The sequence below is a fragment of the Dendrobates tinctorius genome, unplaced genomic scaffold (genome assembly GCF_039654945.1).
Source record: "Dendrobates tinctorius isolate UK_male_01 unplaced genomic scaffold, ASM3965494v1 ptg000203l, whole genome shotgun sequence".
Lineage (NCBI taxonomy): Eukaryota > Metazoa > Chordata > Amphibia > Anura > Dendrobatidae > Dendrobates > Dendrobates tinctorius.
This window is the reverse complement of record NW_027361870.1, coordinates 28,522,501-28,547,594: the sequence shown is the minus strand read 5'-3', so window position 1 is coordinate 28,547,594 and position 25,094 is coordinate 28,522,501. Positions and strand designations below refer to the sequence as shown.

Here is a 25,094-nt window from a genome sequence, read left to right as displayed (position 1 = left end):
AGGCTCTGGTAGGCGAGATGGTGGGAGGCGGGGGGCAAGGACCTTCCGTATAGCTGGCACGCACCTGTGCGAGGCTCCTGGTCCTGCCGCGGAGACCTATGAGGATACGGGGTGGCAGTACACGCCGTACTCATAGTCTCTTTGTGGGAGTACGGATGTGACTGCTCACTCCGTATCCCTCCGAAACCTGTAAAGGAACGACGCACGACGAGGTAGATAGGGGTCTAATAAAAGACCCGTGTCCACCTCCTACTGACACTAAGCTAAACTGAGGAACTTCCTGCCGGTCGGTGGGGTGTACACTGCGGAGGAGTAGCTAACCTTTTTTTGTGCATAGTGTCAGCCTCCTAGTGGCAGCAGCATACACCCATGGTCTCTGTGTCCCCCAATAAGGCGAACGAGAAAATTATTTTTTTATTTTCACGTCCGAGTGTTATAAACTTCTGTGAAGCACTTGGGGGTTCAAAGTGCTCACCACACATCTAGATAAGTTCCGTGGGGGGTCTAGTGTCCAAAATGGGGTCACTTGTGGGGAGTTTCAATAGTTTAGGTACATCAGGGGCTCTCCAAACGCACATGACACCCGCAGACCATTCCATCAAAGTCTGCATTCCAAAACGTCACTGCTTCCCTTCCGAGCCCCGACGTGTGTCCATACAGTAGTTTTCTCCCACATATGGGGGTGTCAGCGTACTCAGGCCAAATTGGACAACAACTTTTGGGGGTCCAATTTCTCCTGTTACCCTTGGGAAAATGAAAAAATTGGGGACTAATTGATCATGTTTCTAGAAAAAAATACGATTTTTTTATTTTCATGCCCTGGCATTATAAACTTCTGTGAAGCTCTTGGGGGTTCAAAGTGCTCACCTCACATCTAGATAAGTTCCTTAGTGGGTCTTGTTTTCAAAATGGGGTCATTTGTGGGGGGTTTCCACTGTTTAGGTACATCAGGGGCTCTCCAAAGGCAACATGACACCCGCAGACCATTCCATCAAAGTCTGCATTCCAAAACGTCACTACTTCCCTTCCGAGCCCCGACGTGTGCCCATACAGTAGTTTTCTCCCACATATGGGGTATCAGCATACTCAGGACAAATTGGACAACAACTTTTGGGGTCCAATTTCTCCTGGTACCCTTGGGAAAATAAAAAAATGGTGACCAAAAGATCATGTTTGTGGAAAAAATACAAATTTATTTTCACGCCTGGGCATTATAAACTTCTGTGAAGCACTGGGGGGGTCAAAGTGCTCACCACACATCTAGATAAGTTTCGTAGGGGGTCTAGTTTCCAAAATGGTGTCATTTGTGGGGGGTTTCCACTGTTTTGGTACATCAGGGGTTTTCCAAATGCGACATGGTGTCCGATCTCAATTCCAGCCAAAAACGTCAAATGGCGCTGCTTCCCTTCCGAGCTCTGCCATGCGCCCAAATAGTGGTTTACCCCCACATGTGGGGTATCAGCGTACTCAGGACAAATTGCACAATAACTTTTAGGGTCCTGTTACCCTTGGGAAAATAAAAATTGGGGGTGAAAAGATCATTTTTGTGGAAAAAATATGATTTTTTAATTGTACCGCTGTACGTTATAAACTTCTGTAAAGCCCTTGTGGGTTCAAAGTTCTCACCACATATCTAGATAAGTTCCTTGGGGGGTCTAGTTTCCAAAATGGGGTCACTTGTAGGGGGTTTCCACTGTTTAGGTACATCAGGGACTCTCCAAACGTGACATGGCGTCCAATCTGAATTCCAGCCAATTTTGCATTGAAAAAGTCAAACGGCGCTCCTTCCATTCTGAGCTCTGCCATGCACCGAAACAGTGGTTCCCCCCCACATATCAGGTATCTGCGTACTCAGGACAAATTGCACAATAACTTTTGCAGTCCAATTTCTCCTGTTACCCTTGGTAAAATAAAAAAAATTGAACCTGAAGTATTTTTTTTATGAAAAAAAGTTAGATGTTCATTTTTTTTTTAAATATTCAAAAAAATTCCTGTGACGCACCTAAAGGGTTAATAAACTTCTTGAATGTGGTTTTGAGCACTTTAAGGGGTGCAGTTTTTAGAATGGTGTCACTTTTGGGTATTTTCTATCATATAGACCCCTCAAAGTGGCTTCAAATGTGATGTGGTCCTAAAAATAAAATGGTGTTGTAAAAATGAGAAATCGCTGGTCAAATTTTAACCCTTATAACTTCCTAACAAAAAAAAATTTTGGTTCCAAAATTGTGCTGATGTAAAGTAAACATGTGGGAAATGTTAGTTATCAAGTTTGTGGGCCGTATCTCTGTGATTTAAGGGCATAAAAATTCAAAGTTGGAAAATTGCGAAATTTAAAATTTTCGCCAAATTTCCGTTTTTCTCACAAATAAACGCAAGTTATTTGAATGAAATTTTACCACTAACATGAAGTACAATATGTCACGAGAAAACAATGTCAGAATCACCGGGATCCATGGAAGCGTTCCAGAGTTATGACCTCATAAAGGTACAGTGGTCAGAATTGTAAAAATTGGCCCGGTCATGAACGTGCAAACCACCCTTGGGGGTGAAGGGGTTAAATGCAAGTCCCCTGCCTCCTGATACTTAACTTCCGGGGTTTAGATCTGTTTTCGTGGCAGCTCCTGTCGGTCTCTGGTGAAAAGTGACCCGACAGCTGCTCCAGTGTTTCATGGGACTTCGTGGAGGTCACTTTTCGAATGAAAGTCTATGAACCTCATTCTGGCTCTCAGACTTGCATTGAGAGCTTGTAACTTGGCTTCTGGCTTCCAAGCAGTCAGAAGCTACGGTCACAAAAAGGCACAGCTGGACCAGAGCGGTGCAGAAAAACTAAGATGCTGCCAGAGAGCGAGTATATGACTGGGGGGCAGGGGGTTTACATTTAAAGTAACACTCCAGGGGTGAAACAAAGCACAACCCAAAAACGCTGGATTGGTGCTTTAAAACTTACTAATACACTGTGCACGCTCATGCAGGAGACAGCAGCTACTGTTTGCGGAGCATCTTGCCTCAATCTATCCCAGATCATTTGAGCCTGTACAGATTACTAAAGGTTCGAGACTTTTTAATATGAACATACATTTCTCAAAAGGGAGAAGTGGTGTGTGCCTCAAAGTATTTTATCTCTCTTGCAATTGGTGCAGTTCTTGGGACTCAGACCACCAAGAATAGCACATATATTATATACACATTAGCGAAGAACCTAGCTTTGCAGCATTGGCATCCTGGGTTCAAATCCCACCAAGGGCAACATCTGCTAAGAGTTTGTATGGGTTTCCTACCACACTAAACACATACTGATAAGAACTGTATATCACTGCAGAATATGAAGGCACTATACAAGTGGAAAAAAAACAAAAAAAAACCTTTCCTTGCAATAATTTTCAAGTTTTTTTTTTTTTTTAATCTTTTCTAGATCTAATGCTCTTTCAGAGGCTGCAGATGAATATTTAAATGCAGTGCATGAGTCTACACTGTGCTTCTCCTCTCCATCCTAGTACATATAGAATAGATATTTGAAAAACACACGATGAGCTTCTCCACAATGTTAGGTACTTTTAAGTCAAGTTAATCAGGTGCCGACATAAACAATGCACTTTCTAATACAAGAACCTAAGGATATGCCCAACTTGTGGCTCAGATCTCCAAATTTACAAAGAAGCTCTGTAAGAAGAGCCACAAAGCTAAACACTATCAATTTGTGGAGACAAATATTAGACAAATACATAACTTTCTGACAGGCCTCAGATTTTCCCCTTCTCTTGTATATTCGTGCTGACCAAAAATCTCATTTATATTTTTCAGATGTTCCATTTTATTTTTACCCCATTTGCTTGTTGGCGGCTTAGAAAGCCCATACCAACAAAAGGACATGATGGATTTCCTTGCTCCTCGGTGCATGGTACCATACAGTCCCGACATGTTTTAGGACTGTTAGCAAGTGTAAGTGTAACTATTTCAACTTTTAGACATTGAGAATGGCTGCAAAAATCAGATTATACCTTTGACAAAACTGGTAAATACAGTTGTCTTCTAGGTGGAACATCAAAATGTTGACTGCCAGAAAGAAGTGGTGATGTTGAAGTTGAAAATGGACTTTCCCTGTACAACTCTGCCGCCAGATGGTTCCAATACTCAAGACATATTTTGAAGATCTCGGTTTCTTCTACTTCAGATACCAACAGCATGTAATGGAGAGCCTGAATATGGTCAGAGGAAAAATTAGAACTGTAAACCCTGATTCAACACTTAATACAATGTTAACAGGTTGCATAATATAATAGTGGGTAAAATAAACCAACCTCCATAAGAGTTTCCCGTAAGTTGAGCCTCTTTTCTATGAGTTGCCCGTGCTCTTTTAGAAAAGTACACAGGAACAAGCTGAGGTTCTGGATGAAATTCTGTTCGTCATCTTTTCCATTGGAATAAGCAAGACGGATGTTTGTGTTTAACGGCAACATCTAATTTTGATTAAAAAGAAAATGATCTCATATCAATAACAAAATCTAGGATATTTTACATGTTTTCCGTCAGTTAATACAATCTAACAATAATGTCTCACCTGTTTAAGTTGCATCATAGTCAGTGTGAAGAGAGTCACAAACTGTTCTTCATACTGGCTGACGCTAACTCCAGCTATTTCCGTTAGACACTTTAAAGATACATTTCTGAACATGGGAACATTTAGAAACTGAAAAAGATTAAATCAAGTTATACAAGAGCGTGTACAAAACAAGTTTGTTACTTTACCACAGTAAATCTAAATACGCTACCTTATAGATCAATGTACTGATCAGTTTGGTCTCAAATATGTAACCGAGTGGTATCCAGTTAAGAAATCTTAGAAGTGTTTCCAAGGTGGCATGAACGAGAGGAGCATTCTGTGAGTTTTCCTATTTGAAAAGTGCAACAAAATGAAAAACTAAATGAGCTTTATTTTTTTTGCAAAGTGTTCATTACATTCAAATAATGAGCCCCAGAGAGCCTGTCCTGATACCGATGCGATACTGAACATAGGCAAGTGTGCCGACTGAGAAGGGGTTGCCCGAGTAGTGTTCACCCACAAGATTGATACATAAACAAACCAAAAGTTTATGTAGGAAAGCCACAAAACTAACATTGACAAAGCATGGCTCAAAATATTTTAGCCTGTATTGCAAATTTTTACTTTTGAAAACATTATTTCAGAAGATGCAGGACATTTGTGCAGCAGTCTGCAATTCTTGCCAATGTGTATACACAAGGCTAAGTGATAACAGGTGGGGCACACAGACACGACATGAGATACCAGGTGGGGGCGCACAGACAAAATGAGATTCCAGGTGTAGGCACACAGACACGAGATGAGATAACAGGTGGAGGCACACAGACACGAGATGAGATACCAGGTGGGGGCACACAGACATGAGATACCAGGTGGGGGCACACAGACATGAGATACCAGGTGGGGGCACACAGACATGAGATGATATACCAGGTGGGGGCACACAGACATGAGATACCAGGTGGGGGCACACAGACACGAGATACCAGGTGGAGGCACACAGACCCTTACCATAACAAACTGGCAGAGCTGAAATATCTTTGAAAACTCATTGCACATACTGTAAGAGAAAACAAAGTCTTGCGTTACAATGCTTAGGTTTATATTATTTATATATCATCTGAAAAGAATCCACAATCAAAATAGATGCAGCGCCAACTGCCCTTTGTATTCTTTATTTGTAGGCAATACACTTTGCATTGCAATTAGGTAGTAACAGTAATATACATTAGAAATTACTGCACTGCTATCTAAGCTGTTATCATAAAGAAATGTACGTTCTATGGTATTATTACGGACTTGTTGCACATTATAAAGAGAAAAAACCTTTAAGGATAAACCTAGCAAAAAACTATAAATGAACATTTTAGTTTACTAGTGAAACAGACGACAATAGATAACAGTCTTAAGATAAAGATGGATGGAACCAAGTATAAGCTCTCGGTGTATCACGGCAGGGCCAATCATTTATATACACCTTGCCACCAGCTTGTGTTACCTGCATTTACACACCAACTAATTCTTGACCCTTGGAGTGTGTAGAGTATGCTTTCAACAGGTAAACATGCTAAACACCCCCCAGAAATGCATTTTTACTCCTTATCACACCTTTGATTGCTCCACTCATGCCTTATGAGATACTTTTTAGCTTTTTAGCTTTTTCTACTAGTAAAGTCAGAGGCATTGCCATTCTACATAATTCCCTGTTATTTAACACTAGTGACTCAATCTAATAAAGACACCTTTGTGATTGTTGGGGGGCATACTACAATCCTAAACTATTTGCCTCTTCAATACCTATGCTCCTTTGCCGCTTTTACAGCTTGAAGGTAACTGTCGCCTCTTTTCATACTTTTTTTGCAGTTTATTTGGTGATGGGTAAGTTTAATTTCACCCTTAACTCTGCGCATGACCGTTCTGCCAGAAGGTCTGATCTCTCCTGTGCAGACAGATGCTTATGCTCCATCCTTAAAAACTGCCAGCAGACACCTAGGGGAGTGTCAGACTGACATGCACCACCCATACTCAAAAATTGATTTAATCACTACTAATTCTAGCTCACTTCCTTCTCTATTACATTCCTGCCACATCCCATCTGTTGGATAGTCTTAAAGATGTGCACTCAAAAAATAGGTAGCGGTGCTGGCTAGACAGGGATCTGGCCCAAGTACTAAGCCGTACTAGTGAGTTCCTTCACAATATGTATTCTTTATAATTCTGCACACAAGTTCACTATAGTGATATATGACAAGAGTGACTTTTTATCCAAGTGATTTCCAAAAGTTTCAACCCCTTTCAGTGTGAGTAATAGTAGAGATAAGCTGGTACCTCACATATAGCAGTGAGCTTCAGATGAGAAGACAAGTACATAAATTAATACATTGGTGGTAGTGGGTTGCCTGGCAGCATCAATGGGGCCTGTGTCATGAGGCTGTTCATATGATGTCCACACAGTGTGCCCTGCGATCACTGCGTCAGATCAAGACTGTATATTCTCAGTTTTCCAACCCAACCACTATACTTTACTGTTGGGAGGCTTACAGAATATTTACTGACAGATCCAATACTTAGAGAACAGGTTACCTACAAACATACTTTCCAATAAATACCACATCCACAGTCCTGGTAGGATCTATATACATGGTTCATAAAAAAAAAAAAAATTTCAGGATCTTTAATTTGTTTAGTGCAAACATCTCTACAAATTAATCTAGAAAAGCAGCTTGTCTTTAAGACGAGAAAATGCAAATCAATCACATCCATATATAAACCTTAGTAAGTGCATACTTGATATTAAGTTACATACTAACGACGCACACAGCGCTAAAACAAACGCAGGCTTCCTACTGTTACGCTACTAGATAAAATGCTTGCCCGTAAGCTCAAATAGTGACTCAACACCCTTCTCCATGTGTGACAAATGGGGTCTCCAAACATCCAATCCATATAAAGTGTAAAGTTTTATATATATTTTATCAAACACTCAATTCCAATAATTCTGAGCCCTCGACACATCAGTTTCTAAATAACCTAAATCTGCCAAAAATTACCAACTCTGCTGCAGAACCGCTATAAGCTCCTGCGTCATATCAGTGGCTTTGCATTATTCAGAAGAACTTGAAGCCAGTCTATTCACAGATTTATGAATGACCATTACTCACACACTACACTTTCCTAACTTATTTGCTCTTCTGGATAGGTTTGAACAGCTATCTGGCCCAAAAAGGTAAAGATTGACAAATCAGAAGTTCTGTCCCTTAACCACCACCTTCCGAGCAACATATTTCTTAATTTGTTCTTTAAATGAGGCAACATTACCTTCTGTACCAAGACATCACCACTACGCTTCACTTACTGGTAAAACTTATGGAGGACTTCCTACCGGCTATGGAGTCAGTAAGCCAAACCTCCAACTCCTCAACTTCCATGACTTCTGAATCCGACGCCACAGCCCTGATGGTCACTACTTAGCATGTACATGAAGTGCAGCACAGATTCATCTCAACAAAAAAAAGCAGAGATCCTTAGATCAGGAACAGAACAAACATTAATAGGACATTTCACAACTCTCTCAAATTCTTATGAAAAATATACAGCACATCCTGCACTGGGTACAGTAGTACAATTTATTATATATTTTAGGAGTTGGTCTATTTTATACCAACTCCACAACCCTGCCTGTCAGCTGATACATACTTTCACTGTGGGCAGCATGTGTCAGCAAATGGCTATTTTAGGAGTCCGAGTCGGCCCATTTTATACCAGCTGCACCAAAATGGACACCGACTCAGACCCCTTAGCCCTGCTTACTACAATGGTCCACCTCTTCTATTTCTTGGCCAAGTCTAATCCATACGATAAGTGTAGGAATGGAAACCATTTCTTTTTCGCTCCCTGCACACCCTAATTAGAGCCAGCGTGTGCCAAAAACACCAATATTTGCAAATTTGTCTGTCAAGCCAGATGTTCCAGGATTGGGCAGACTACCAGGTTTCAACAGGCAACTAGATGGAATGTTTTTTTAATTTTTCTCTATATGACAAAAATGCAGATTGAGCAACAACAGTCTCCACACGCCACAGCACCCCTAGACAGATCCATCTGGGATCTGCTTTAGTCTATGTCCACCCCCCTATGCAATCTGCATCGATTAAAGGGAATCTGTCACCCCATTTTTGCCCCATAAGCTGGGGCCACCGCCATCAGGGGCTTATCTACAACATTCTGTAATGCTGTAGATAAGCCCCCCGATGAAACTTGAAAGATAAGGGGGGGGGGTCAGGTGCGGTGGGCGTCGGGGTCCGGTGCCTCCCATCTTCTAGCGATGACGTCCTCCTGCTTGCTTCTCCCTCGGCTCCTGCACACGCGTACTTTATCTGCCCTGTTGAGGGCAGAGCAAAGTACTGCAGTGTGCAGGAAAAAGTCAGAGGTCCGGCGCCTGCGCACTGCAGTACTCTGCTCTGCGCTCAACAGGGCAGATAAAGTACATGTGCCCAGGAGCCGAGGGAGAAGCAAGGAGGACATCATTGCATGAACATGGGAGGCGCCGGACGGGACGGCGCTCGAACATCGTGGGCAGTTTTTTTGATAGTTGGTCTCCCGCTGGCAAGCGCGCATCGCTGCGTGGCAGCGAGAGACCAGTGATGCTACACGCTGGTTTCCAGGGTAAACAGCGGGTAACCAAGAGCCGCGTGGCTCTTAGATACCAGCTGTTTACATTGGAAACCAGCTTGCTCGGTGGTCCTGATCGCTGGATTTGCTGTCTATGTGACAGCTCACCAGCGATCAGCCTATGTCCCAGCGATCCCATCCATGTTGGATCGTTGGTGGGATCGCTGGGACATAGTTATGTGTAACAGGGCCTTAACTCTTTTCTTATCTTTCAGACTTCATCGGGGGGCTTATCTACAGAATTGCAGAATGCTGTAGATAAGCCCCTGATGGCTGTGGCCGCAGCTTATAGGCCAAAAATGGGGTGACAGATTCCCTTTAATGGGGGCCACTGGCTCTCTGAGGGGATTGCAACCAAAGCTCCACACACTTCACATTCCCTCAAAATGTGGAAATGAAAGGGATTCCAATCCCACCTTCTCACACCTCAGTCTTCTCTTCTGCTCAATCTTTTTGAAATAAAAAATACATGTAAGAAAACATTGATTTTAAACAGGTCTTTTTCTGATGATACATTCCTTTTAAAACTGTCGTCTCAAGTTATTTGTTCAGAAGGGCATTGCCTCACCGCTTCTTGCTTGCTAGGGTGGCGAGTTGCTAAATGACTGACAGTTTGGACCGATGGTATGGTTGTGCCAACAGCTGAACTGTGTGTGCACTTGCAGATGGTTAAAGTAAAGGCACTTTTGCCTCTGCACCGCTGAAGGACCATAGGGACACTGAAGGTGACTGGATCCAGTAATCAAAGCAGCCCTTAACATCTCTAAAGCAAAGACCTTACAGGTGCTGAGCTCCTTGCCAGGAAGGCTTGTTTCCATTGACATACTGCAGAGATGGCCAGTAACTTAAAACAACGAGCAAGAAAGCATGGAAATCCCTACAGTCTTAAGAGTATATTTAGAGGTAAATTGCAAAGCTGCTAGTTTTTACAAGCACGTTGCACTTTTACCCATTTCATGATGTGGAGAAAGTCCCTTTAAAGCATGACAAAAATCCACACATACAATATTTTTTGGTTGGACTGTGTAAATGTTAAAACCTGGATGCAATTGTTGGAGACCTCGATTATGCTGGTCATCAAAATGGCAGTGATCTTTACAAAATTGCATTTACCTGTCTTTTAAGTGTTTGGCCTTCACTTGTGTTATTTGTCCACTGGAAAAGTCAAAAACTTCTTCACTCAGAAGTTTCAAAATGACCATATTGTTTTGACAAAGGCTTTCACTGGTTTTACTGGCTCCTACAATATCACTGATGAATGTGGGCCAATGTTTGGGCCATTCTTGTTTCAGTATCTGAAATGATAGAGTAGCAATTATTTTTATACCATTTATTAAACACGAACAAGTCTCAAATCCTTTCGATAACACTGAATGTGTCAGGGCTTATTAGGCTCCCACGATGAGCATGTTGGTGCATTTTTTATGCTGCAGACTTGAATCAGCATTTCTGCATTAGTTAGACAATTTAGCTACTTGCAGTTTTTAGTGAGTTTTTTTATACATGCATTTGTCATTTTTTCCAGCCATCATGGTGTTCTTCAGTAGGTCATTTTTTTTTTTTAAAAAAAAAGTGATATTTATAAGCTTCCTATTTGTTTAGTTACCCTACTTTGCTAAAAAGTTATGATAAAGTCATGTGCAGATTATAGCTTTTAAACACTAAAAATGCATGTGTTTTTTTTTCAGCAGATTTTCCACATCTCCATTTAAGTCTGTGGGGAAACTGCAGATAAAACACATTTCCTGCAAGAGAAATTGACATTCTGCAGATTTCAAGAACACACTGCAGGTCAATTTCCACAAAACTAAATCTCATACACTTTGCTGGAAGAGGCATACACTGCAAGTTTTTTTGCCTCACGAAAATACACTGCAGAAGAAAAAAAAAAGCACCAAATACCCATGAGAACTTAGCCTAAAATACATTTTCTTCTTACCTGAACAAGAATCATGTTCAGCTTTCCGATGTACACATTCTCTTTCTGGAAGAAAAGGAAAAATTGCATTACTGTTAACATTTTTTTAATGCCACCTATTCACACCACGCTTTTTACGAGAAAATGTCACTTGCCTCAACACACGTCGCATCCGAAGAGGTTTTGATTATAAGTCCAACAACGTATTTCTTTATACCTGGAAAAAGTGTTAAAACGCAAAAGTTTATAATCACTAAAGATTTAACCTTCGTAAAAGAAATTACAATAGAAAATATATATATTTTTTACAGCCATAATTGTACCAAATCGCATCTACGTTTATATTCATGTGTAAAATGAGAATTTACCTTCACATTGATTCCGAGGAAGAATTTTCCATCTCGTTTTTATTACATTTTCCAATATTTGCAGCCCATAGTACTAAAATCGGAGAACAAAGTCATGTTAGTAATTGAATATGCATGGTTTTAATAAAACACTCAAAATACACACATCCAACTCATTCATTCAAAGACAATTAACTATAACATAAGTCAGCTATTGGCCCACGAGTTTCCATGCAATTTACATTCCTAGAGTAAACTATTGCCCCTGTTTCCCAATCATGGATCACACCAGGAAGACTCAATTGAGCACTCTGTAGCCAGATGGGCAGCTAAAACGCAAAACAGAACATAAAATGTGAAAGAAAGATCACATATAACAAAATGATTTTGAGGGACGGAGTAAAGGTTAGAACAGGTAGAAAATCCACTTATTTTACATAAAAAGCTGCCACCGGCATCAGACTTCACTGGTGTGAAACTACAAGTTCAGCAAGGCATCCCCCCGCAGATAGTCTATCCGGCCTGCCCAAATCATATGAATTGTACACTAACATTCAAAGGAACTTTTATACTTTGTCAAAACAGACTGCAGCGCACATTTACCTTTCAGGTATTTCTAGTTAAAAAAAAAATAATAATCTAATCAAATCTACACAATGACTAATCACATCAACCTTTAAAAATATTAGTACCCAGAAATGCTTGATTTTTTTTTGTTAAATTTATGTATTTTTGGCTAAAAAGTATTTGAATGCTGAACAGTTTAAGGGAATGCAATCTCAAAAACACAATTTAAACTAATCACATGATCAAATAGGAAACTTGGCCCCTAAAGTAAACTTTGCCTTTGATGTACATAAAAAGCAGTTTGTCTGAAATACCAACAAGGATGTTTGATACAGCCCATGCACAGCCACAAACAACATTTAGCCCCTCAATTACCATGCTTGGCCATCCTACATAGAGTGAAGTGTTCATTTGGCCAGCATTAGGTGCTGCCTGTGAAGAAACCTCAGGTGCGTGCGTGCGTGCTCAGTGTTCCTGCAGGAGGGATAGCAGTACTTTTTACTGCAGCCACTTGCTAAACTGACTGATTTAATCTGTGTAGTGGGCACAACAAATGCCTGAGATTTCTTTCCAGGCACTCTCAGGCTGTGAACACTTCAATCTACAAAGAGTTAAGGCCCCGTCACACTAAGCGATCTCAGTAGCGAGATCGCTGCTGAGTCACAACTTTTGTGACGTAACAGCGATCTCACCAGCGAGATCGCTTTGTTTGACAGCGATCAGCCCCCCTGCCGGTATCGCTGATCGCTGCAAGAAATCTCTGGACATTTCTTTGGTCGCTGGTCTCCCGCTGGCCAGCACGCATCGCTGTGTGTGACAGGCAGGAGACCAGCGATCAGGTGTAAAAAATTAAAAAAAATAAAAAATATAGTTAGTTATTCTCACCTTCCGACGTCCCGTTCAGCCATCCTGCCTCTCTCCACGCTCCGGTCCCAGTGATCCTTTGCGAGAATGACCGCGAGATGTCACGGTCTCGAGGGATAAAGTCTCGCGGTCATTTGTGCAAAGGATCACAGGATCACTGGGACCGGAGCGTGGAGAGAGGCAGGATGGCTGAACAGGACGTCGGAAGGTGAGAATAACTATATTTTTTATTTTGATTCTATTTTTTACAGGATGGCCAGCGATGCCGGGCGCTCGGCATCGCTGTGCTGATCGCTGGTGAAGCTGTCTGTGTGACAGCTCACCAGCGATCACATAGCGACTTACTAGCGATCCTGACACCTTGATATCGGTGTCGGGATCGCTGGTAAGTCGCTTAGTGTGACGGGGCCTTAAGTCAGCCAGGCATGATAATTTAGGGGAGAAACGTTACTGTGCAATTCTGGCACTGCCAAGAGTGCACTAAACACACACCAAAGGTGTGCTTTTTATAGGGGCCAAGTTGTCTATTTGACCATGTGGTTACTTTAATTGTGTTTCGAGATTAAACACTACTATGAAGCTGAAACTGCTATGTAAAACCGTATACATAGAGTGCAGAACGCGTTAGACCCCTTTCACACATCAGTTTTTTTTGCGTCAATCACAATCCATCGGGGATTGTGAAAAGTTGATGTGACTGTTTTATTTTTTCATTCATTTGACGGATCAGTTTTTTTTTTTTTTTTTAATTTCTTTCGGGAGATCGAGGGCTTCAATTGGATTAGGAGAACAATAAAGATGGAAAACCTGTGTGTTTATTTCATTAAAAGACTTTATTCTTATTGTGTGTGTTTATTTAACCCTTGAATAACTCTAGGATTAGTAATGGATTGCTGTCTTATGACACCTCTCCATTACTAACCCGGGCTTAATGTCACCTTACAATAGCAAGGTGACATTAGCTCCTAATTAACCTACTTGCCACCCCTACAGGGCAAGTGGGAAGAGCTGGACAAAGCGCCAGAAATGGCTGTGGGGGGCCAAGATCAATGGCCCCTTACCAGCCTAAGAATACCAGCTCCCAAACTGTCTGCTTTAGCAAGGCTGGATGTAAAAGTTGGGGGGACCCCACGCTGTTTTTTTATTTAAATAATTTTTTAAAAATAGCGTGGGAACCCCCTCTATTCTTGATAACTAGCCTTGCTGAAGCTGACAGCTGAGGGTTGCAGCCCCCAGCTGTGGAGTTTCATCTGGCTGGTTATCAAAAATAGAGGGAGACCCACACAGTTTTTTTTTTTTATTATTTATATTCAGCGCGGGAGCAGCAGATGAATACTCCCATCCGCCGCTCCTGCTTTCACTGCAATTCGTGGCAATAGGTGTCGGATGATGGGATCAGTTGTCCATCAGCCGACAAGTGACAAGAGGTAAACAAAGCATGCTCAGTTAAAGAAAAAAAAAAAAAAAAAAAAAAAAGAAAAACGGAATCAGTCACCGGATTCCGTCATGTGACGGACTACGACAGATCCGTTGCCCATAGGAGTCCATTCTAGCAGACAGACAAAAAAAACAAAAAAAAAACAAAAAAAAACACGTTTTGTGCGTCATCCCCGGCCGACGGACAAAGAATTTCCGACGTATCTGTTGAACAACGGATGAAACGTATGGCCATCCGTCGCTAATACAAGTCAATGAGAAAAAAAAACAGATCCAGCGGCATCAGTCGCTGGATCCGTTTTTCTCAAAATTCAACGGTTTGTGACTGATGGCAAAAAACTGATGTGAGAAAGGGGCCTCAGTGAATCAGCAGACTTGTTCTGACTGCACTGGGTCTCAACTATTTTTTAGGCAGATCTAAGACAACAAAGTTTAACTTTTAACTGTCCATAAATCAACATGCAGGAAAGTTCAGGAGAACTCAGATGGAGGTTACAGACCCTGCCATCAGATTCACTGTTAATTCACTTTGCTGTCTGCTATGCACATGACAGCTGAGGCCCCATTTATGCCTTTGGTAGGCTAGTTTCACACTAGCGTTTTTGAGCGCAGCGACGGCCGCCGCTAAACCCCGCCCCCTGCCGGTAGCTCTGCCTACTGGTGCATGACGCTGCATGCACCCCCTATCTTTATCACTGGGGGCGCAGGCCGTGCGCAGAATGCGTTTGGCGGCGCATGCGTCCTTTTGACGGTGCGCCGACCTGCGCCAAATGCAACCTGCTGTAGTTTGGTTGCGCCGGCGCACCGTCAAAAAGGCGCATGCGCCGCCAAACGCATACTGCGCACGGCCTGCGCCCCCAGTGATAAAGATAGGGGACGCAGGGCGCATGCAGCGTCATGCACCAGTAGGCGGAGCTACCGGCGGAGGCACGGCAGGGGCGGGGCTTAGCGGCGGCCGTCGCTGCGCTCAAAAACGCTAGTGTGAAACTAGCCGTAGTGGTGGGGATACCACCAGGGATCAGTGGGAGTCCCAAAAGTGAGACCCACAATAATCCAACATCTGATTTATTGTCTAAATGGGAAAACCTCTTCTGGCTGTGTGCAGACGTTTATGTTCTTTCCTTCAGGTATCTGTACTGAAACAGGTAATTACAGTCTGCTCTGATTATTGCATCTTTTGGAGCAGATTAGATGTATTTTTTAAATGCGTTTATTTAGTACAATAAAAATGATTCTGCACCTAAATGGAATCTGTGAACAGGATTTCACCCCCAAATTATTTATATGCACAGGTAGCTTATTCAAAGACAAGTCCAGCAATACCTTTACATGGCCAGTCTGTTCCATTATTACAAAGAAATTGGTGTTTGAATTTATATGCATATGCGGCACAAGGGCTATGGTAGATCTGAAATCTGTCACTCCAGCTCTATTACCAGCTCAGTGTTGTCTCCTCTTGCTTGCCGGATGCCACTCAAGCAGGAGACGGCGGCTCTGGACGAGAAACGAAGCTGGAGTGACAGATTTCTCATTAACAGAGAAACGGGCTGACCATATAAATGTATTGCTGGACTTGCCTTTGAAAGAGCTACATGTGCATAAAAACTAGCAGCAGGATTTCACCTCCCAAACGGATTCCCTATAAAAGTAGGTCAACAGACCCCTTTGAGAAAGATCAAATGTTTGATTTCTCCTATTGATTACTGATAAAGTGCAAACATTTTATGCACAAGTGGCACACAACTCATGCTTGCAATTGGCAACCTACAAGAAAAAAAAAAAATAAGTTCTAGTTTCACTCCATTATGTCAGCAGTCTATGGTTGTTCCTTTCTATCTGAAAATTAACTGTATACTTCTCTTCAGTTAGGACGTGTGATTTACACTGATCTTGTCAGGTAGGTCGTGAGATTTACACTGATCCCACCTGGGATTTACATAGTTTTATGATGGGGTAGGTGTGGGTCACCAGGTCAGTCACTAGAAGTTCCTGTAACACAAATCGATTGGACTGTACATGTTTCCACATTGGACTGTACTTTCTCTATGTGGGGAACAAATCCGTGTTGTTGAAAAGAATTCCAGATATTGTCACACAGTAACAATATAGGATATCACAATTCAGCTTCCTCACTGCTCATTTAGAATGAGAGGAAAGGTTATCACGTGGCTACCACAGCAGGAAGAAATGACCAGCAGGAGCCTGTAGCATAAGGATTTACTGATTCATCAGGTGACTAAAAGGGATTTTCCTGTTTAGAATATTCCATGTTGTGCAGCAGCTTTCATTGCTGCTGTTCCTAGCATCTATTATGGTCTGCAACAATGACAGTGTAGACCGTACTGCAGCCAATAATTGAGCTTAGCGGCTGTCCATGAAGACATACCAGCTGCTCAGAGCCGCTGGGCCCTCCAGTAGCATCGCTGCAGTCAGTAAGTCACAGGGGCAGAGGCTTAGCACTGGAGCCAAGGAGGGCGAGCAAAGTAGATTATTTTTGTTCTGTATTTATTTTTTATTTAAATATAAAAAGGAAAACACGGAACAGCACTAGTGATGGGGTGGGCATGTTTTTGTTCATTTTTTTTTGCTCCCTTTCATCCCAGAGGCAGAACTTATTTTTCGGTCAATATTACTATGTGAGGGCTTGTCTTTTGTGGGATGACTTCTACTTTTGAACACCAACATTGGTTTTATATATATTATAATTATTATATTATATATATATTTATTTAAATGGTTAAAAAAGTCATCATTTTCAAAGACATGTAGAATCTCCATTATATGGGTTCTGTGGCTGGGTGAGGGCTTATGTTTTGTTTTCCAAGCTGGCAACAATTTTTCTTATTGATACCTTTTTTGGGCTAGATACAAATTTATCTTTACAAATTTTAATGCAATGTTGCGGTGACTAAATAAAAAACGTAATTTTGGCATTTTTATCGTTATGCTGTTGACCTGAAATTCTTGTTAAAAATTGATAGATCTGATGATTCTGAATGCAGTGATAGTGTTTTTTTTTTTTTTTTAATTGTTTTATTTTGAATGGGGCAAAAGGGGGGGGGGGGGGGGGGCGATTTTAACTTCTATTAAAAAAAAAAGTGAAAAAGAAAAAGTGAAAAAAACCCAAAACATTTTACTTTTTACTGGCTAAGTCTGCAAGGGAGATTACAAGCTCCAATCATCAAATGGGCGGATTTATTGACAACACTTCCAGTACGATCATGTCAAACGCCGCTGTCAAAGATAGACTGTGGCATTTAACATGTTAACTGCTGTTAGGGTGTGCGCACACGCTGCGGATTTTGCTGCGGTTCCGCAGCGGTTTTGGCCGCTGCGGACCCGCAGCAGTTTTTGCTGTGGTGTACAGTACCATGATTCCCTATGGAATTGACAGGTCAATTCTTTCTGCGGATTCCGCTGCAGTTTGCCATCTCCTCCATTGAGGAGATGAAAAACCGCAGGGCAAAACCGCAGAGCAATCCGCAAGTAAAACCGCAGGTATTTTGACCAGCGGTTTCACCTGCGGATTTTACAAAATCCGCACCTAAATCCGCAGCGTGTGCACACAGCCTTAGGGGCACATGTCAGCGGATGTAATCAGCTGACATTTGCCAGAAAAGTTGCAAGCTCATCCCGGAGCTTGTGTCAAAACAGGCGAGGCGACCTATGACTTACCTATACGTCAAAAGTCATAAAGGTGTTAAAAGTGGTTGTTAGTGATATTTGATGTAATCATTATCAAGTAATGATTTTCAATTACTCATTCAATGGAAACCTGCATTGCTTACTTTAGAAGGATAAAACAGTCCTGTCATGTAATGTTCACACGTGCTCAGTAAAAAGGGTATTCCCATCTCCAAGATCCTTTCCCAATATGTAGTAGGAATAATATTCGCAAATGCCTCCATTTAGAAATGTAGCATAGTTCTTCTAATTGGCTATGACGCTTACCCCCCATGTGCAGGACTTTGCAGTAGTAGTCCCTCATAGCAATTTTGCAGCAAATTTCTGTGCAAGTAATTGTGGTTTTAACCCTTGCCTCTTCAAAGACTTGCTGCAAACTTGCGCTACTCTCCATCTTCTTTACTGTAAAGAGCACTGTTGCTTAGATAAGCCGATCATCTGATGATTACAACAAAACTTTATTTCTCTGACGTAAACAATGGTGGTTCACATAAAATAACTGCAAGCAGAGATGTCATCATATAATGCATTATTTGCGCATACCCAAATGTCCCTTTTAACACTACGCCTTTCATATTTCATACTAATGCATCACGTAACGGGGCTCCATGTATGATCCGGACTCAGAAGTGTAGTCTGCTTCATACCGAGCAGATAATGTCTGTGTTACACAGCCCGCAGGCTTCCCCAAAAAGCAGTGAAAGGAGCTGCTAAAACTTTTAACCCCTTTCTGACATCAGACAATAGCACGCTGATCTTGGACATCCATCCTTTGATGTGGGCTCTGTCAGTGAGCCCACATCTTTCCTGGCACATGTTAATTGTTCAAAACAACCTGACATGTGCCAGGAAATAGCCGTGGGTGGAATCGTGAACCACCCGCAGCTATTAACCAGTTAAATGCCGCTGTCAAACTCGTAACAACGGCATTTAACATGCGCTTCTAGCAATTGTGCCGGAAATACGCCCATCGGTGACCCCGTCACGTGATCACGGGTAACCGATGGGTTGGCATGACCTCTGCAGCTGTCACTGCCGGCATGCTAATTGCGCCGCTCGGCCGGCGCTCATAGCTATTGAGTAATATTGCTATGTACAGGTGATATGATCATCACCTGTATGTAGCAAAGCCATCGGGTTATGGCAGCTTCTAGTTTCCCATGGAGACTATTGAAGCATGCCAAAATTAAAAAAAATGTTTTTGTTAAAAAATATAAAAAGTTCAAATCACCCCCCGTTTTCTCCATTCAAAATAAATTAAAAAAAAAAAAAAAAAAAAAAAATATACCTATCTGGTATGGCCACATTCAGAACCACCCGATCTATCAATAAAAAAAAAAAGGATTAACCTGATGGCTAAACGGCGTAGTGAGAAAAAGTCAAAATGCCAGAATTGGTGTTTTGGTGCCACGACATTGAATTAAAATGCAACGGGCAATCAAAAGATTGTATCCGCACCAAAATGGTATTAAAAATGTCAGCTCGGCGAGCAAAAAATAAGCCCTCACCCAACCAGAGATCATGCAAAATGGGGACGCTACAGGTCTCGGAAAAAGGAGAAATGTATTTTTTTAACCACTTAAAGAAGAACCTAGACATGTTTGGTGTCTATGAACTCGTAATGACCTGGAGAATCATAATGGCAGGTCAGTTTTAGCATTTAGTGAACATAGTTTTAAAAGCAAGACAAAACTGTGGGATTGCATTTTTATTTTTTGCAATTTCACCGCACTTTGAATTTTTTTCCCCCTTTTTCCAGTACACGACATGGTAAAGCCAATGGTGTCATTCAAAAGTACAGCTTGTCCTGCAAAAAACAAGCCCTCATGTGGTCATATTGACCAAAAAATAAGTTATAGCTCTAGGAAGGAGAGCTAAAAACAAACGCATATGGTCATGAAGGGGTTTAAAAGCTTGTTTAGTCGGAAGCTTGATATAGAAAGCACCTACTTAACATATGCTTAAGTTGCCATTACTTACAATTTCTTAAGTGACCATAATGGACATTATTAAAGCAATAATACACTACATTTCTACAAATGTCACCATGATGAGCAATACCTGAAAGGTAAATTTTGCAGATTCTGCATTTTAGACGTTTGACACAGGATAAAAGGTTTTAACTACAAAAGGTTAGTTATACAACAAAGTCGATCAATGTAACTTCAACCAAAGGGATCATACAAGCGCCTCACACAATGTGCGAGAAAAATATCTGCTATTGGATGTTGTTGGGGAATTTCTACATTTCCCATACAAGACTGATCACCCAGCACAGAACTTAATGTTAACTACGGTTTAAATTTGTCAGGCATTAAAAGGAATAAAAAAAAAAGGAATGTTAAAAGTAACATGTATGTAGGAAGAAATGCAAATAGCCACTTTACAGTGCAAGAGAACAGGGTCTTTAGTGTCACTTATTGGAAGTAGCCATCCAATAAGTCAAAAGTCAACCCTTGAAAAAGTCTATGAATTAGGATGTAAAGTCACAGCAGAATCTCCATTTGCACATAGGGGTTTAGATGGGGAACCTCAGGCCCCAGGGCCATTTACGGCCCTCGATGACCTTTTATCAGGCCCCCGGGCAGATTCTCAGGGACCGCATTCTTTGGCAGGGAGCTGTATTTTGATTGCCACAAACTCATTAATTTCTTCTTGCTCTGCTCTCTTAGCAAACACACACACACGCAGTGTTCACTACTGAACACTGAAGGGCATGCAATGAAAGATAACGTCATTACACCAGTCCCAGAGTCAGGACGTAATTTGTGGGCGGAGTTTGTACGGCCCCCGAAGGATGGTATAAATATCCAAAAGGCCCTTGGCAGAAAAAAAAAAAAAAAAAAAAAAGATTCCCCACCCCTGGTTTAGAGATTCCTGACCCTCAGCAGTACAAAGTGGTTGGCTGGGCAAAAAGTCTTCAATAAGGTGTCCAAGAGGTAAGTTTTCTTCACTGAGGTCACCAAGCTCAAGAAAGGAGGAGACTAGCGATGAGAGAGTATGCTCGTTGCTCAGGTGATCTCCGAGTATTTTGTAAGTGCTCGGAGATTTAGTTTGTCGCGTCACCACAGCTGCATGATTTGCGGCTACTTGACAGCCTGAATACATGTGGGAATTCCCTAACAAACAGACAATCCCCACATGTATTCAAGTAGCCGCAAATCATGCAGCTGCGCGGACTGAAAATCTCCGAGCACTTCCAAAGCACTTGGAGACCACCCAAGCATGCTCAGGAAGACCCGAGCAACGAGCATACTCTCTCATCACTAGAGGAGACCTATGGGCGATGCAAAGGTTTTTATGTAATAAGAAATATCACCATGGGCAGTTAGTTCAGCTACAGCCTAAGCTGTAACCCACAATTTGTAGTATACATACATCAATTTTGTTTTTTAGGAATGGTTAAAAAAAAATAAATTATATTTTATGACAAAATGTATAGGATTGGTTATAAAATTATGGAAGCGCGACTGATTTCAAAGACGGAAAATACAAGGGGTTAATCCCCAAGTCAAAACTTTCCCAAACCTTAATAGGGAGGTGGGGTGGAGAAGGGTAGTCTGTAGAAGAGCAGCAGCAAACATGCCATTTGCTCCACTCTACTGGGACTTTTCAGAGCCCTGTTCTCAGTATAGGTTGGAGGGGTCCCAGCGATCAGCAAGTTATCACCCATCTTGCAGCGAGCTCAAAACTTGCCAATTTGTGATTTTTTTTCTTTTAAATAAATACCCAGAATATGCCATTGAGCTTTAACGCAAAACAGAAATTTAACCATGGAAATCCCTTTAAAAAGAAAACCTATTACAAAGTCAGAAATTTTCAGTTTTAGCTTTTATTTTTTTTATTCCCGCTGCCATGGAGTATTTTTTTTTTTAATCTGTCATACAGTCAGAGATACAAGCCTTATTATTTAGTGCCAACTTTTATGGCCTTTACCAAGTGTGTGCAGTACAGGATTTTTTTGGCTCAAAAAATAAAATATGTTCAAAAATCGGATGTACATTTTAAGTGCTAACATTTGGACACAGCATGACAACAGCAAATATGAACAGCAGGTTGAATGATAATGATCCCTGTGGCAGAAGTTTCTAAATAGTGAATTATATATCTATCCACTAGCCTCCCAAATCCCCCTTCCCCCAACACCCACCCATGAAACAAAACAATTGATGAACAGAATTCAGTTAAAGGGAATGAAAAGGGTAGACCTTGTGGAGGCCTGCCGTCAAAGCCTAGCTGTGTCAGTTGCACAGGAAGACACCCCTTTTCTTCCTATTACAAGCAATCAACATAATGGAACATGATGATTAATATCAGGAAGCGTTAACAGCTTAATAAAAATTGCATAAAAGCCAAATGTAATAGTGCAGAAAATTTAGCACCAAATCATTTGCAGTTTATGTAAATTGAAGAGTTCTTTACCTGCTGCTTTCTTTCTGTTCCGCTAATCAAGTCATTTTTTCACAAGACAATTTGAGTTTTTTTTTTTATAATATACTGTTGATAAATCAACTTAAACATTAGTAACGTCTGTCAGTGTTGAACAGCAGAAAAAAAACGTCCACGCAAGCAAATACTGTTAACTACGGTTAGCATTTTGAGGAAGATTAGGGAATGATTTGCCAAGATAAAAAGCCTTAAAATACCATGAATAATGGATGTACAATGTAAGTTTTATGCAGCAGAAACTGTATAAAAATGGCATTGTATACAGTAACCAGATAAATTACAGTAACCAGATACATTTTAAAGTCTATTAAATTGTAATGTTTACACTTGCATTATAGCAGATGCACTAAAAACTTTAATCCATATGATTTAGCTTTAAATATTCAATTGTTGAACACCATACAGACAATTTAAAGCATGATAGGTTTGATTATCACATCAATGATGAATAAAAGATGCGGTCAGGAGATGCTCAAGGAGCTTTTGAAGATTTAGCAGAAAAACTTTTTCTTAGCAGCAGGGATGGGCTGACATACATGTTACAGAAACACTACATATGTTTTTAAGGTGGCACATCATACACTTTAAAAAAAGAAAAACTATTTTTGTAACTATATAATTTGGGGCAAGTCATGCAGATAAGGGTTACACCTTAAAATTCTCTGCAGCCCTTAGAAGTGCAGATTAGCAGTTCATTCGCTGCACGGTATTATAGCAAAAATATAAAACAAGTGAGGAATTGTAAACCATCTACACTAATCAGGACCTAGAGAATTAAAGTGGAACCAGACAGTTTGATCTATCTAGTTTGATCTATCCCTCATTTATAGTCCGGTATTGGTGACATCATAATCTACATTATTTAATCGACTTTGTTTTCACATACTCAGCAAATCACATAAAACTAAAAAAAAAACAAAAAAAAAAAAAAAAACTAGTTTTGGCAGATAATGAAAGCTGGACATGGCAATCAAGACGCCTTCTTTAAACATTATGTTAGGGGAGCAGGGTAGAAGTGCAAAGCTACAAAAGGTTGATTTTCGTCTCAAACTCATCACCGCGCTCTTACTTTGGTGTTCATGTTCTGTGAAAACTCCAAAATGGTATCGACTCTTGTCCAGGCGTCTGGATGTTCCTTTAAGTGGGTTAATACTTCTTGTGCCATTCTCTGCTGTGAATAAGAGAAATACATAATTTGTAACCAGAGACTAGTAGTTATGTACTTTACACACCAAAGGCCTTATAGTTATAAAAAAAAAAAAAAAAAAAAAACATTGGCAAATTCTTACAGGTCTATGATCTATCCTTAGAAGCAGGGCTGTGGAGTCGGAGTCAGTGCTCATTTTGATGGAGTCGGAGTCACCATAAAATGGACCGACAGACTCCTAAAATATATAATAAATTGGGTACAGTAGTTCAATGCAGAATGTGCTGAATATTTTTTCATAGCAATTTGGGAAAGTTATGAAATGTCCTATAAATGGCTGTTCTATTCCTGATCTGAGGCTACATTCACACAGCGTTTTTGCTGCGTTTTTTGAGGATATGGTTTTCATCTGCAAAAGCAGATCAGCTTTTTAAAAAACCGCATCACCTGAAAGGTTTTTGAGCTCTTGGATGTTTTCAATAGCAAAAGCAGATTAGAAATCTGCTCTATCCATTACTGTTTCTCTGGAAAGAGAAAGTATCAGAAATTTAGTGATTGAAGAAGCCCTTAACCAAAAGGAAGATCTTAACCCCTTCTCGACCTATGACATAGCTTATGCGTCATGAAAGTTGGTGCCAATCCGACCCATGACGCATACCCTGTGTCATGACTTCAAAGCCCCCCTGCGGGTCGGGTGACCGGGGTCACTGAAAGGTCACCTGACCCGCAGACACACGGGGCTTTGTACTTCACCACAGGGGGCATGGCTTCACCCCCCAAGTGGCTATGATGGCTCTGATTGGCTGTTAAAAGTGACACAGCCAATCAGAGCGATAGTAATATTTCATCAATGCTGCAGTAGCATCGGACATGGCTGGAGACCAAGTTCCGACCCCCCCCACGGGGCCGATCAGCCCGATAACAACTGACGGCGGCAATGTGCCGCCGCCATCACCTGATTGGCCGTGCATTTAAAAGAAAATAAACAGAACAAAAAAAAAAAAATATGTGGAATCGCTGTTGAGACCCCAAAAAATACCTACCATTAACTGGCTAGAGAAGCAACGAAGATGGAAAAGCAGATGATCCAAAATGGAGTCGCAGCCGTTGGACAAAAACAGGATCTCAACTTGGACACACCCGGGTCAGGAACAAAGAACTGAAGCGCTACTTTGTTAGCTTCTTTTTTAAAAGGAAGCCCGCCAATCAGGATGCTGTAGTGACCACCAATCGGAGCCGAGGTAGGCGTGGAAACGGGAACGCTAATCCCCACCTTGCCTTGCTTCTGAGTCGCTAACGAGGTTGTTAGGTTAGGTGTCAAACGTGACGATACAAGCGACTCAGCGGGACATGAGCGACCAAAGAAATGTCCAGACATTTCGGGCACGATCAGCGATACCCGGCAGGGGGGCTGGTCGCTGGTCACACACAGTGATCTCGCTGGTAAGATCGCTTAACGTCACAGTTCTA

At 41.4% G+C, this 25,094-nt stretch overlaps 1 protein-coding gene across 1 annotated transcript in view; it reads right to left on the bottom strand.

Annotated features, from left to right (window-relative positions):
• The window catches only part of XPO1 (exportin 1), a 103,625-nt gene that overhangs the window by 26,011 nt on the left and 52,520 nt on the right, over window positions 1-25,094 (bottom strand). The window contains exons 3-12 of the mRNA XM_073553942.1: window positions 23,547-23,648; window positions 11,498-11,570; window positions 11,285-11,346; window positions 11,151-11,195; window positions 10,325-10,506; window positions 5,552-5,600; window positions 4,770-4,889; window positions 4,559-4,687; window positions 4,299-4,457; window positions 3,999-4,196 (exon numbers count right to left, since the gene is read on the bottom strand). Coding sequence (XP_073410043.1) covers window positions 3,999-4,196; window positions 4,299-4,457; window positions 4,559-4,687; window positions 4,770-4,889; window positions 5,552-5,600; window positions 10,325-10,506; window positions 11,151-11,195; window positions 11,285-11,346; window positions 11,498-11,570; window positions 23,547-23,648 — 1,119 coding nt within the window. The remainder of the gene's footprint in view (window positions 1-3,998; window positions 4,197-4,298; window positions 4,458-4,558; window positions 4,688-4,769; window positions 4,890-5,551; window positions 5,601-10,324; window positions 10,507-11,150; window positions 11,196-11,284; window positions 11,347-11,497; window positions 11,571-23,546; window positions 23,649-25,094) is intronic.